At 39.0% G+C, this 13867-nt stretch overlaps 1 protein-coding gene across 5 annotated transcripts in view; it reads right to left on the bottom strand.

The window, feature by feature from the left end:
* Positions 1-13867, bottom strand: part of DIAPH2 (diaphanous related formin 2) — a 931860-nt gene that overhangs the window by 166408 nt on the left and 751585 nt on the right. For all 5 annotated transcript variants that reach the window (XM_025372654.1, XM_025372652.1, XM_025372653.1 and 2 more), the window contains one exon: positions 2350-2445. In XM_025372654.1, coding sequence (XP_025228439.1) covers positions 2350-2445 — 96 coding nt within the window. The remainder of the gene's footprint in view (positions 1-2349; positions 2446-13867) is intronic.

The raw sequence follows: 13867 nt of genomic DNA, 5'->3' as shown, positions 1-13867 counted from the left end.
ATAATTTGGCTTTTCTGCTTTTATCTCATCATACTGAAGTGGAGGTTGTTGGAAAAGATCAAGGATGTCAGTGTTGAACAGGGAAAGTGTAACAATACCAAGTCAATGGGATCTTGGAAAGGAAACAAATCAGGTGCCCAAGAAAGTAAAAATAACAGAGGACTAGCAGGAAAAGATGATCTAGCTAGGAAGGGCTGAGGCAAGGAGGAAATCTGTAAAGTCCCTGGTTCCGCTTCTTCTAGAAAGAGGCAGACAGAGTTTTTTGGCAGACTTGTAAACTCTGTGCCTTCTGTCCCCTCTCCCTCACTTCCAGCTTTTCTACTGATAACCAAGGTGCTTTCCCAACCACTGCCACTGCCTGCCTTGGAGTTTCGTTTTACCTCTGGACATTTGCTTTGGCTGCTGCCACTTGGAACAACTGCCACAGCTAAATGGAGTGATATTTTTAACCCTATGTGTTCATGGAGGCACTCCAGCTACAATCCACAGGAAATCCCAATTTAGATTACTTGGAATCAGTACTATAAAATTATGCAGTTTGTGAATATATTCTTGGTGTTTCACAGTTGACAACACTATATTCCCTTGAGTACCAAACTCACAGAAACCCCATGGAATGATCTCTCTCTCCAAGTACAGTTTTTCTAGAATCAGTATGAGGTGTGAGACTAATCAGACAAGGGCTTTAGCAAATGTGCATTTTTAAAATAAACAGCCTAGAAAAATTATGGCAGTTCTTTTATGGCCCAGAATAACATGTTTTTACTTATCAGCTGCTTAACAGAGAAATGAATTGATACAAAAATTATTTCAGTTCACCTTTCACTGACTACTATTGCTCTGATAGTTCCAGAAAGAGCAGTGAAGGTTTTTATTTTCCTTAAGAGGTAGTAGGGGCTTCTGATGGCATGGTAGAACATTCTCATTTACAGACAAAGGCTGCGGATAAGTGGAATGGCTGCCTCATAGTTATAGGTGAGTAGTGCTCCTGGTATTCTGCCATGCAGCATTACCTTAAAAATGAATATGAACTTATAAATACAGATTTCCATTCTTTTTTTCCTCCAGTCTTCCACCCCTTTTGTAGGCCATCTACGATGCATTCATACACATAAAAGTAGTCTTATACTCCAACCAAAACACTTCCTTCCTCTCAATCAAATCTTATCTTTAGGCTAGTCTCTCAGGGATCATCCATAAATAGCAGAGGCAGAATGTTACCCAATATCCACCAGGATTCACCCAAATGTCAAAAAGATGAATATAACTTATATTGTCTTCTGCCATCAAGGTCACCACTGCCAAAAGCTTTCCTGGACAACTATGTTCTGGGCCCCATTTCTCTCACTCGTTTGTTGCAGTACAATGGTTTTAAGAGCTACCAATTTCCATTCAATGACACATGGTAACTTCCAGTCCAAATACAGAATATTTTTGGAATTGCAGGCTATTTAAGGCAAATCTTATTAATCTAAATGAAGTAGAGTTTACATATTTACTATTAATTTTCCATTTTTCATTTACTTCTCCATATAACTTTATAGCCCATGAAGAGGAGTCTTAAAACCAACATACCTAATTTCTTTCTTTACTTCAAGAAAGATACGAACTAAAAATAGAAAACCTTACTGAGAGGAGGCAGACAGTTCAGCCTACTTGGATTATCCTTAGAGGAGCTATTACATTATTTACTTCTTTCATAGGATATGAACAGAGAAAGTGGACAACTTTCTAGTTCACTTAGGTGAGGGAGGTTGTTTTACTTCTTTTATGTTTTTTCTTCCCCTGAGATCTATTTTCATAGTGTGGTTTTAACTGTTACTAATCAAATACAAAAACAAAAACTTGGGGATTTGAGGGGATCTTGGATTATCTGTGCCTCTCCTCCCTTTATTAACATAGATCACAGAGAACAGACTGAGCTGCAAAACCAAAACTGTCTCTCGAAGCAAACATTGTCTCAGTTTCCTTACCTGTGAATAGCTAATGTGATATCCTTAGGGCCAATTACTTTTAATGATTTAATTACATTTATGGTTTTAAACTACTTTCCACCTAAACCACATGCTCATAAAATAACAATTAAAATATTTAATATTAAACACAGTGGGAGTCCTGGTTTCCGATTTTTGCTGTAAAGTCTACAGTTATTTGAAGATACATTTACCAAGTTGAAACCTGCAATCATGTAGATGCCTGCTGAGATTTCACACATGAGCTGAGATCAACTGTTAAAAAAAGTCTTCATGAAGAAGTATTTTTATTTTCCTTATTTTTTTTTTTTGGTGTTGCTACTTTGCTCTGAACATTCATATTTTACAATACTATGTGAGGTGGAACGTGTTTTACCTGGATTCCTTGGAATCCTCTTTCGTCGGTCTCTGAATGCTGCACCTGATTGTAGGGCTTCCAGAAGATTATCCATCACGCCAGTCTCATCACCCTCTGGTGAAAGGGAGAAATCAGAATTAATCTTGCAGCAATTAAAGTTAAACTACAGGAAAATAAAGGGAAAAACTCCTGTCAGATTTACATAATATCCCTAAATTAAAGACATATATCTGTTTTAACATAATGGATCCTGTCAGTTTCTGGCACCACAGACTACTTTGCTTATTATGCACCATTAAGCAAAATTCATGCCAATCCCACTGTTCTCTCAACTTAAAGACCTTGTCTTTTGTATTATTGATGACACGCTCAGTATGCAAATAAACAGTAGCTGATCAGCTACTGCTGCCTTCCTGTTAAGATTCTTATAAGATATTCCTAAGCAAGAAACCACTGACCCAGCTTAATGCAATCAATGTGCAGGGCGTGATTTGATGAAGCGGAGTTACACAAGGTTAAATACTGATTGTATTAATACTTTCGGCATTCAACCGTCATCTGCAATTATTTTAGAAAACACTATTTGCAAAACACATTTGCATTCAATTCTTACCTAATCCATATCCTTTACCATTTTGAGATGCTGACACCGTATAAAGAAAAGGTGACCACATTATCTGAAAGGCCACATTTTAACTTTTAGAGACATCAGCCAGAGTCCCACTTCCTTTTTAGAATGCTGTTGTGTGTCTACACTTTTCCTGTGGGAAAGAACTGTTAAGGAGCCATGAGTTTAATTAGGGATATTTAATTTAGGGATATTATGTAAATCTGACAGGAGCTTCATGAGCTCAGAAGATGCTCGTGGAAATTCCTAACAGAAACAGCATTTAAAACATTTTACCCTCCTCCTATCTTTGACAACTCTGGCCATGAAAAACACCTCTAAAATTTGTTAGAGTTTGTCTCAAGGTGTCAATGGCCAGAAAGCCTCTACCACACTGTGCATAATTCCCAGTGAGCTCAGCCTGCTCTTCCTAACTGGCCTAGCTGATGAAAAGGACCCCAAATAGGTGGCTACCTTGAGGGTAGCTAAATGTGTGAGTCTGAGGTAGATGACAATTTGCAGGCAAGAGGGTTAAGAGAAGAAGGAGGGAAGAGGGAAAGGACATTATTTCTGATGCTACTCCAAAGTTAAATCTAAATCCTACTTTGTTTAAAAAATTAACTATGGGGTATGAGATCACAAATGAAAATACATTTTATTTTATTTTAGTTTAGTTTGAGACAGAGTTTTGCTCTTGTTGCCCAAGCTGGAGTGCAATGGTGCGATCTCGGCTCACCACAACCTCTGCGTCTGGGGTTCAAGCGATTCTCCCGCCTCAGCCTCCCAAGTAGCTGGGATTATAGGCATGCGCCACCACACCTGGCTAGATTTTGTATTTTTAGTAGAGATGGGGTTTCTCCATGTTGATCAGGCCTTGGTCTTGAACTCCTGACTTCAGGTGATCCACCCGCCTCGGTCTCCCAAAATACCAGGATTACAGGCGTGAGCCACCGCACCCAGCTGAAAATACATTTTCTTATGGGATAACAGCAAGCTAAAATCTTTTTTGATTATGTTCTGCATTTGATTTGAGACTTCTTCAATGTTATAATAATTTATTCTTTTACAATAAACTCTCTAGGACGGGGTATTGAATGAAAAAAAAATGAAGAGAAACGCTGAGGTTCTCAGGTCTAATATTTGGTGAAAACAGGAAAAATGAAGTACAGCCCATTAAGTAAACACGGAAGGGGGATAGTGTACTTGTAGCATTCATTAAGAGGTGGCGCATGGTGGCTCTTGCCTGTAATCCTAGCACTTTGGGAGGCCGAGGTGGGTGGCTCACTTGAGGTCAGGGGTTCAAGATCAGCCTGACCAACATGGTGAAACCCAGACTCTACTAAAAATATAAAAATTAGCCAGGCGTGGTGGTGGGCGCCTGTAGTCCCAGCCACTCGGGAGGCTGAGGCAAGGGAATCATTTGAACTTGAACCTGGGAGGCAGAGGTTACAGTGAGCCAAGATTGTACCGCTGCACTCCAGCCTGGGCAACAGAGTGAGATTCCATCTTCGGAAAAAAAAAAAAAATCATTAAGGTTACAGACACATCTGAAGTATCACCTGCTCTTTTCTTTTTTTTTTTTTTTTTTTTGAGACGGAGTCTCGCTCTGTCGCCCAGGCTGGAGTGCAGTGGCCGGATCTCAGCTCACTGCAAGCTCCGCCTCCCGGGTTTACGCCATTCTCCTGCCTCAGCCTCCCGAGTAGCTGGGACTACAGGCGCCCGCCACCTCACCCGGCTAGTTTTTTGTATTTTTTTAGTAGAGACGGGGTTTCACCGGGTTAGCCAGGATGGTCTCGATCTCCTGACTTCGTGATCCGCCCGTCTCGGCCTCCCAAAGTGCTGGGATTACAGGCTTGAGCCACTGCGCCCGGCCACCTGCTCTTTTCAATAGGAAAAAAAAAGAAGACCTGAAGGTAGTTTGGTATGGCTAGAATGTACCTGGGAGAATTAAATCGTATGCAGTAGACACTTTACAGTTGTTAGATATTTTAATCCTCACAACACACTGGGATAAGTACTGTATGTTTTTCAACTGTGGTGGAGAGGCCCAGGTATGAACTCAGATCAGTCTGATACCAAGCCCAGTTCTCTTTGCTCAATAGCTGGCAGAAGTTGAAATGAACTAGGCATTAGTGGCCAGTTGATGAAAGATGAAAATTCTACGATATGGGGCTTGAACACTATTCTATAAGCCGGTAGTATTCACTACGTATAAAATACAGGCCATAAATGTGAACCACATAAATAATGCTAAATATTCTGGTAGTAATACTAAAAAAATTAAAAAAGGTAAATTTTTTTTTTTTCTTTTTGAGCCAGAGTCTCGCTCTGTTGCCCAGGCTGGAGTGCCGTGGTGCGCTCTCCGCTCACTACAACCTCCACCTCCTGGGTTCAAGCAATTCTCCTGCCTCAGCCTCCCAAGTAGCTAGGATTACAGGCGCCCACCACCACGCCTAGCTAATTTTTGTATTTTTAGTAGAGACAGGGTCTTACCATGTTGGCCAGGCTGGTCTCGAACTCCTGACCTCAGGTGGTCTGCCTGCCTCAGCCTCCCAAAGTACTGGGATTTCAGATGTGAGCTACCTCACCTGGCCAAATTAATTTTTAATACATTAAGTAAACATTCAGCCAAATGTATTTTCAAAATGATGTATTTTACATTCTTCTTATCAGATTAACTCTTAGAAATCTAGTACATATTTACTTCTGCACATGTCAATTCAGATTAGTTACATTTCAGGCACACAATAGCCACATGCAGATGGTGGCTACTGTACTGGGCATATCAACTATAAACAATAGGAAGTGACCTGATCAGATTTACTCTTTAGAAAGACTTGTTGGACAGCATTGTGGAGAATGACTCAGAGGATGGCAAGACAAAAGGCAGGGAAATTTTGGCCGGGCACAGTGGCTTACACCTGTAATCCCAGCACTTTGGGAGGCTGAAGCGGGAGAATCACTTGAAGTCAGCAGTTCAAGACCAGCCTGACCAACGTGGTGAAACCCCCGTCCCTACTAAAAATAAAAAAAAAAATTAGCCAGGCGTGGTGGCAGGCGCCTGTAATCCCAGCTACTTGGGAGGTTGAGACAGGAGAATCGCTTGAACCTGGGAGGCGGAGGTTGCGGTGAGCTAAGATCACGCCACTGCACTCCATCCAGCCTGGGTGACAGAGCGAGACTCCATCTCAAAAAAAAAAAAAAAAAAAAAGGCAGGGAAATTTTTAATTGCATAGCGTAATTGTCTAAATAACACATAGCCTGAACTAACCAGAGAGCAAAGTGAATGGAGGGGATGGACATTTTGAAGGCATTAATACAGTCAATAGGACTTAGCTGGCAGGAGAAGGAGGGTAAGATTAAGGAGAGGAGTTTAGATGACCAGGGATAAACAAGTACGAGAAAATGTGATCTCTTTGATATGTCTAAGGAATATACAAGTAGAAATAACGAAAAAGAAGTTGGAAATGTGGGTCTGAAATGCAAGAGTGAACTCTGGGCTGGAGTTAAAGATTTGGGTGTCACTGGATGGTGGATGAGATTACCTACCCTGAAAAAGTATATTAGAAGGAGGAGAGAATAGAAGATGCAATTCCAGAGAACCTCAACTTTTTAAAAAATATTTAAGAATTATTAATTGACAAGTAAAAATTTTATACATACGCACACACCCAGTATATGATATGGTTTCTTTTTTTCTTTCTTTTTTTTTTTTTTGAGACAGAGTCTCCCTCTGTTGCTGAGGTTGGAGTGCAGTGGTGTAATTGAGACTGACTACAACCTCCACCTCCCAAGTTCAAGTGATTCTCCTGCCTCAGCCTCCCAAGTAGCTGGGATTACAAGTGTGCACCACCATGCCCAGCTAATTTTTTTTTGTATTTTTAGTAGAAACAAGGTTTCACCATGTTGGCCAGGCTGGTCTCAAACTCCTGACCTCAAGTGATCAGTCAACCTCGGCCTCCCAAAGTGCTGGGATTACAGGCATGAGCCACCGTACCCCACCATGATGTTTTAATATACATACACACTGTGGAATGGATAAATCAAGCTATTTAACATATGTCACCATTTTTTGGTAGTCAGATACTTAAAATCTCTGAGCAATTTTTGAATACACAATATATTGTTATTAACTACAGTTACCATGATGTACAATAGATCTCTTGAGCTTATTCCTCTTGTCCAACTGAAATTTTGTGTCTTTTGACTAATGTCTTCCTAATCCCCTCCCCAGAATCAGAGAAACCCAACTTTTAACAGGCAGTCAGGAGAAGCAGAATTGCAAAGAAGACAGGGAAGGAATTTTTAGAGATATGTAAGTACAAGAAGGCAAGGATGACAGCACAAGTGAAATTTTATGTATCCTTACAAAAATGATAATTATAAAGACTATGTAGAAAAGTAAATATATGCAAATTACTGAAAAAAAATTTATGATTTACCTAAATAATATGCAGACATAAAAATGTATATCATTATATTGTTTTATTAAAATTATTCAATGCTATTATATTGTAATTAGATAAAAAGATGAAAAAACAAATATGACAAAAAGTTGAGAGGAGGCTGGGCACGGTGGCTCACGCCTGTAATCCCAGCACTTTGGGAGGCTGAAGTGGGAGGATCACTTGAGCTCAGGAGTTCGAGACTGGCCTGAACAACATGGTGAAACCCCATCTTTACAAAAAATACACATACAAAAAAAATAAATAAATAGTTGGGTGTGGTGGCGTGTGCACTGTATAGTTCCAGATACTCAGGAGGCTGGGGCGGGATGGTCACTTGAGCCTGGAAGGTTGGGGCTGCAGTGAGCCATGAGCGTGTCACTGCACTCCAGTCTGGGTGACAGAGTGAGACCCTGTCTCAAAATAAATAAAGTCAAGAGGAATTAAAAATAAATACCTTTGCTTAATTTAATAGTTGCCACCTCACTGTACTTGTCAGAATATTATGCTAGATCAGTGTCTCGCAACCTTTTTTCATTATCGTCTTCCTCCCACTGGGAGTCTTTTTAGATATTTTTTCTAACGCCCCCTACTGTTAACATTTAATGCCATAGATATCTTGTACATCTGTTTAGGTACTGCGGTCCTTTGGAAGGCTACAAACCATTGCAATATCTAAGATGTTTTTCCACCCACATTCCCAAGAACCAGTATTCATCCCTTTTGAGGTAATATTGTCCCTTGTGAGAATACATATGCTAAATAGTTATGCTAAAAAAAAAAAAATCTTTGTAAATATCACTGATGTATTAAAGGAAAGAAATGCAGGCTTCAGTCCCCCATTACTTTTTCTTTTGCTCCATGATAAGTTTCAAAGAAGTTGAATGTTTTTCGTAAAATGTCTAAGCTTACTGAATCAAGGTTTTATGAATATAATCATGGGATTGATTATATTTCAGTTAGTCTTCCTAAAACAAAATGGGAGTCAACATGATCCTTTGAAAGAAGTTATTCTTCATTTTGAATGGATTTCAGTGAAATTTTGTATGTGATTTAATTTGAGGTTGACAGTTCACTTAGAATTTCCAAGTTCATAGAACCATTAATTCTTACTTAGATGTAATTAGTAGTGAGTAGGTTTTTTTGGCCTACGAGTTCAACTTCAAGAAAAAAAAATTGTTTATGTATTTATTTCATTAAAAAAGACAAAAACTTTATTGAACACATGTGCAAAAAATGTGTTTTTTACAACATACAATACCTATTTAACTGAGTGAAAGAATATCAAGGGAAAATTTGGTAATGCTTTTAGCTACTAAAATGATAACTTACGGGCACATCTGAGAGGTAACACTTTAGAAGAAACTTTCTAATCAGCCTGAAAGTCACAGATATCACTAAGGAGTTAGGTGGGCTGCATGCAGTCTGTGGGCTTTGCGTGAGCTACTTATCATCAGATCAAATAAAAGGCATGGGTTGTACCTTCTTTTTCATGTTTCCCACAGTATTTGTCATTTAGTTAGATGCCGAATGCCTGCTGCTTAATTTTCAGTATCAGCATTTACTTGTGTTGTGTTGTCTTAATTTTCACAAAAGGGTTTAGAGATGATACAGATTACAATTAGCACTAGGTAAATTAATTACCTCTAATACCTTTGTGCAAGCCTATTCTCTATTGCCTAGTACATACTTACAGACAATTCTTTATGGGTTTCTCACATTTCTGCACATTTTCTGAACAGAGGCACTGATGGCCTTTCTGTACTATCTTTTCAAGGATGTTTTTACAGAAAACAACCTTGGAAGACACAGTGTCTTCCTCTAGAGAAGACAGCACGTTCATTTGCTTTGCAGACAGGTTATATCTCCCTCTAGGACAAATGTCAGGCAGGTTTGTGTTCAGTCCATCATAAAAGATTTGGGTTCCCTAAGCATGGGATTCCTCAGCAATGACACAAACCCACCATGAGTGCAGCATCCACCTAGGTTTGCCTTCGCAACCCTGGTCTAGGTTTGCTTTCCAACTCTGGGAGTTGGAGGGCAGAGGAAAACAATGTGAACGTGAAGCTCATATTGCTTGCTGTATCATGAATAACAGAGTTATGTGTCTCTGACCCAGGAGTCTTGTGTATTCTGCCGGCATCACTGACACTGCAGCCAGCTAACTTGTTGGCATGCAAGTAGGGCAAAATATCTGACTCTTCATAGTTTTTGAAACTACTCTGTGCTCTCCTTCCTTTTTATCAAACATTATTAATTAGAATAGCCCTTACACCTCTAGGAACTCAAGCACCAAGTGCCCTGGACTCTCTCATTCCCTAAGACCCTATTCCAGTTTATCACACCTTGAAAATTACTAAAGTAAAGCCAATACTATAAAAATCATTCCTTAAAATCTTAACAACCCAGGCATAATGGTTTTAATTCACTGTTATAGCCTCCTTTAATTCTCGATTGTATATTTAAAGTTTTCTGCAAAAGTTGAGCTGCTCAAAGTTGAAAAAAGTTGCTATGAACCAATCACTGTTAAATGATCCCATAGAAGCAAAAGGCTTCTTACTGAAAGTAGGACCCTTCCATGTGAGATAATACTTGCACATATGAAATCATTTTAAAAAATAAAACTATGCTTTCTGTGGGCTTGAGGAGTTGGGGAAGATTTCATGGAAGAAATGGGACTTAAGTCTCTGAAAACATTACATTTCTAGAGCACTTTAGGCATTATAATTTCATGTAAAAGACACAAAAACAGATTAAAAAAAAAAACAAAAACAGACCATACTGGTTCACAGATAAATCTAAATATCTGAACTCCTAGTGCACATACATGTGCACTCTGTGTGTGTACGTGTGTGTGTGTAAATTTACAAATGTTGAAATGGAAAGATACTAATTGTACAGTTTGAAGAGTCTTGAAAAATGCATACATCCATGTAACTACCACCACAATCATGATACTGAACATTTCCATCTCGCCAGAAAATTCTCTTTTGCCCCTACCACTCAGATGAAACATATGTCTGAATATCTATCATCATATATTAGTTTTGCCTATTCATAGCACATAATTTTAAGGGGGTAAAAAGAGTTGAGGCCATTTTGAATCAGTATAGCCACCTGAAATAAAATATGGATGGTATCCATGATAAAGCATGAGAGGAGAAATAGAGATGAAATATAAGGAGTTACAGTTGGATAGGTAAGATCAGAGCAAAGTTCTAAAGGAGCTTGGATATCATTTTAAGAAACTTGAATGTGCTTCAATGGACTCTAAAAACCTACTGATTGATCTTCAACAGGACAGTGATGTGACAAAGGTGGCATTTAAGATCAGCCTCACGGTAGTATGCAAAATGGACCAGATTGGGAGAGAAATCAATTATGTGACAAATACAATTTAATTTGCAGTGACAAATATTATTCTGCATAGAACTCTAGGCAAAGTCGGATGGTCAATTTGGTCATTATTGGTAAAAGAATAAATAGAAATGTAGAATTGTTTTGTGAGCAAGGTCATCAGCAGTAGTAAATGGAAGTTGACAGCATAAGAAGGCGATGACAAGTGGAGCACAAGAAAAACTAGTGCTAGATTCAATCTTTTTCACAGTATCTATCATGGTCCAGATTAAGAATGTGCTGCAAGATATACAGATTTGTAGATAATGCAAAATTGGAAGACTGCTCATTTATTAAAGAAGAGGAAAACAAAAACTCCTTCTCTGAGATCTAACAAACATGACGGCCCAGGGCTGACAAATAACTTAGAATTTAACATGAAACAATAGGAGATAATAAAGACTAAGTAAAAGGTTACCACGATATGGTGAAAATAACACATTGCTCTGCAAGACCTTAATATCTATCAGTAAGAGTAATAGTAAAACCATAAATGAGTCAGAAATTAGAGAAATCAAACCATTTGGCAAAGCACTGTGTCAATAGTCATCATAAAAGCCTAAGCAACTTATATTTCAGTCCACAAGCACCTAGAAAGCCTCTAGCCGACAGGAGGTTTTTGTTAGTTTGTGGTTTAATTGGAAGTGAGTGAAGAATGGAGTTAATGGTGACTTGGAAAATCAACAGATGGTAACTAAGATAATAGTCTATGAAGTTATTTACAGCCAGAAAGTGTTTAACAAAATCAAGATATTCCAAAGAGATTAGAAGAGGGCATAAATAGAAAGTATAAAGTTCTATGGAAAATAATGAAGGCAGATGCTCTTATTCAAAAGAAGAAAACTTTCAAGACGGAAAAGAGGACACAGGAGCTTAGAAGAAATTACCAGAATCCACAGGATGAGCTAGGGGCAGTATAGCAATTACATTATGCAGTAGTTGAAAGTTTGTAAAACAAAACAGAAAAACATTACATTCCCAGGTTGAGGCCTTGCACAGTGGTATCCACCAAAAAGAAAATTAATCTCAGAGCAATTAAAGTTAAAAGCATAGGGGAATATGTCGGTTAGAGAGTTCATTCATTCTATTATCTCATCTCCTTGCCAGAACGGGTAATTAACAGTTTCCTATAGTGAGGTAAATCACCAAATCCCAGATAAACTTCATAGTGAATACTACTCTTCCTAAATACTTTTAAAATTAATGTTTTAGATACATTTTGTCATGGAATAAATACTGTATGAGGGGTCATAAGTGGATATTATACCCCAAACTGATAAATGATGAAGGATGGATGAAGCAATTTCTCCCAAAATGTCTACATGGTAGGTGTTACCTAAAAGTTTGTTAGGGGAACTGAATCGGTGAGTTAACTTTCCCTAATGTATGTATATCTTAAAGAGAAGCTTGTTATTTCTAACGGTAGAGTTTCAATGAAGAAAATTTCAGCCAAAAGCACCTTTTGACACTTTGCAAAAGAGAGTTTGATAGCAAATGGTGGTTAAAAAAAAGTTTATGTGTATTCATTTTTTCCCAGCTACCTATATGCTAGAAGATTGAGAGATGAAAATTACACATTCTATAAATAAACAAGCACCCAATAAACCTGCAGGTTAACACTTACCAGAAAAACCACTGTTTATGCCTCTGGAAAAAAAAAATCTCACATTCGATATTTTAAATAATTAATATTTCAAAGAGACCTTTGAAATACTCTGTGTGTCTTATCGGAATCAATCATTTACTAAGGGCATGGAAGGCTCGTGAAGGGAAAAGTAAGCAGAAAACAAACTTTGAAAAAGAACAAACCTAACTCAATTCAAAACCACGTACCAAAGTAATCTGAGTTTAATCTCTGAAAAGATAAAACAAAGATGTTTTTGGAGGTAGGAATATTAATAATACCTACCATTTATTGAATGCTTACTATATGGCAGGCAGTGTTCGAAGAGATTTATATTGAAATTTCCACACCAACCTATTTTATTGGCCAGGTAAAGAAACTGAGGGTAATTTGGGTGAATTAACTTGTTGAAGGTCACACAGTTGTGAAGTGACAGAACCAGCATTAGGACCCTGAGATGCCTTGAGTAGAAGAAGTCAGACTACATTTCTTGTGATTGAATCCAGCCTACCGGCTGGGTTTTTTTTTTTTGAGACGGAGTCTTGCTCTGTCGCCCAGGCTGGAGTGCAGTGGCCGGATCTCAGCTCACTGCAAGCTCCGCCTCCCGGGTTTATGCCATTCTCCTGCCTCAGCCTCCCGAGTAGCTGGGACTACGGGCGCCCGCCACCTCGCCCGGCTAGTTTTTTGTATTTTTCAGTGGAGACGGGGTTTCACCATGTTAGCCCATGTTGGGATGGTCTCGATCTCCTGACCTCGTGATCCGCCCGTCTCGGCCTCCCAAAGTGCTGGGATTACAGGCTTGAGCCACCGCGCCCGGCCTACCGGCTGTTTTTTAACAGCCGACGTGCTAAGGATGATTTTCACATTTTAAAAAGAATAATATTTTGTGCTACATAACAATTTCACAAAATTCAAATTTTAGTCCCTATGTTTACGGAAACACAGACAAGATCATTCATTATGTTTTGCTTATAGCTGTGTTAATGCCACAGCAGCAGAGTTGAGTCGTTGCAATAAGAGACCTTATGGCCCACAATGCCTAAAATATTTACTCCGTGGCCCTTTATAGAAAATGTTTGCCAACTCCTGCTCTAGAGCATATACCGCCAACGACAAAACCATGCTAATTGCTGGGTGTGGTGGTGCGCACCTGTAGCCTCCACTACTCAGGAGGTCGAAGTGGGAGGATCTCTTGAGTTTAAGAGTTCAAGGCCAGTGTGGGTCAACATAGTGAGATGCTGTGTCTTAAAAAAAAAAAAAAATCATGCTAGGTGCAGATATGTGTGGATCTCACAATCTGCTTTTGAGGTGCTGAAGGACCTTGGCAAGGGCCAGCCACATCAGTAAAACAAGGCCTCATCACAGGTGGAAGACAGGAAAGAACATCAGCATTCAATATAAGTCTACTTGCAATTGAAATGCTTCCACTTGGAGAGCCAAAGCCAAGAATGACACAAGATAATG

Source organism: Theropithecus gelada, chromosome X (genome assembly GCF_003255815.1).
Source record: "Theropithecus gelada isolate Dixy chromosome X, Tgel_1.0, whole genome shotgun sequence".
NCBI classification, from domain to species: domain Eukaryota; kingdom Metazoa; phylum Chordata; class Mammalia; order Primates; family Cercopithecidae; genus Theropithecus; species Theropithecus gelada.
The sequence above is the reverse complement of the archived record's forward strand: the minus strand, read 5'-3'. Positions and strand labels throughout refer to the sequence as shown.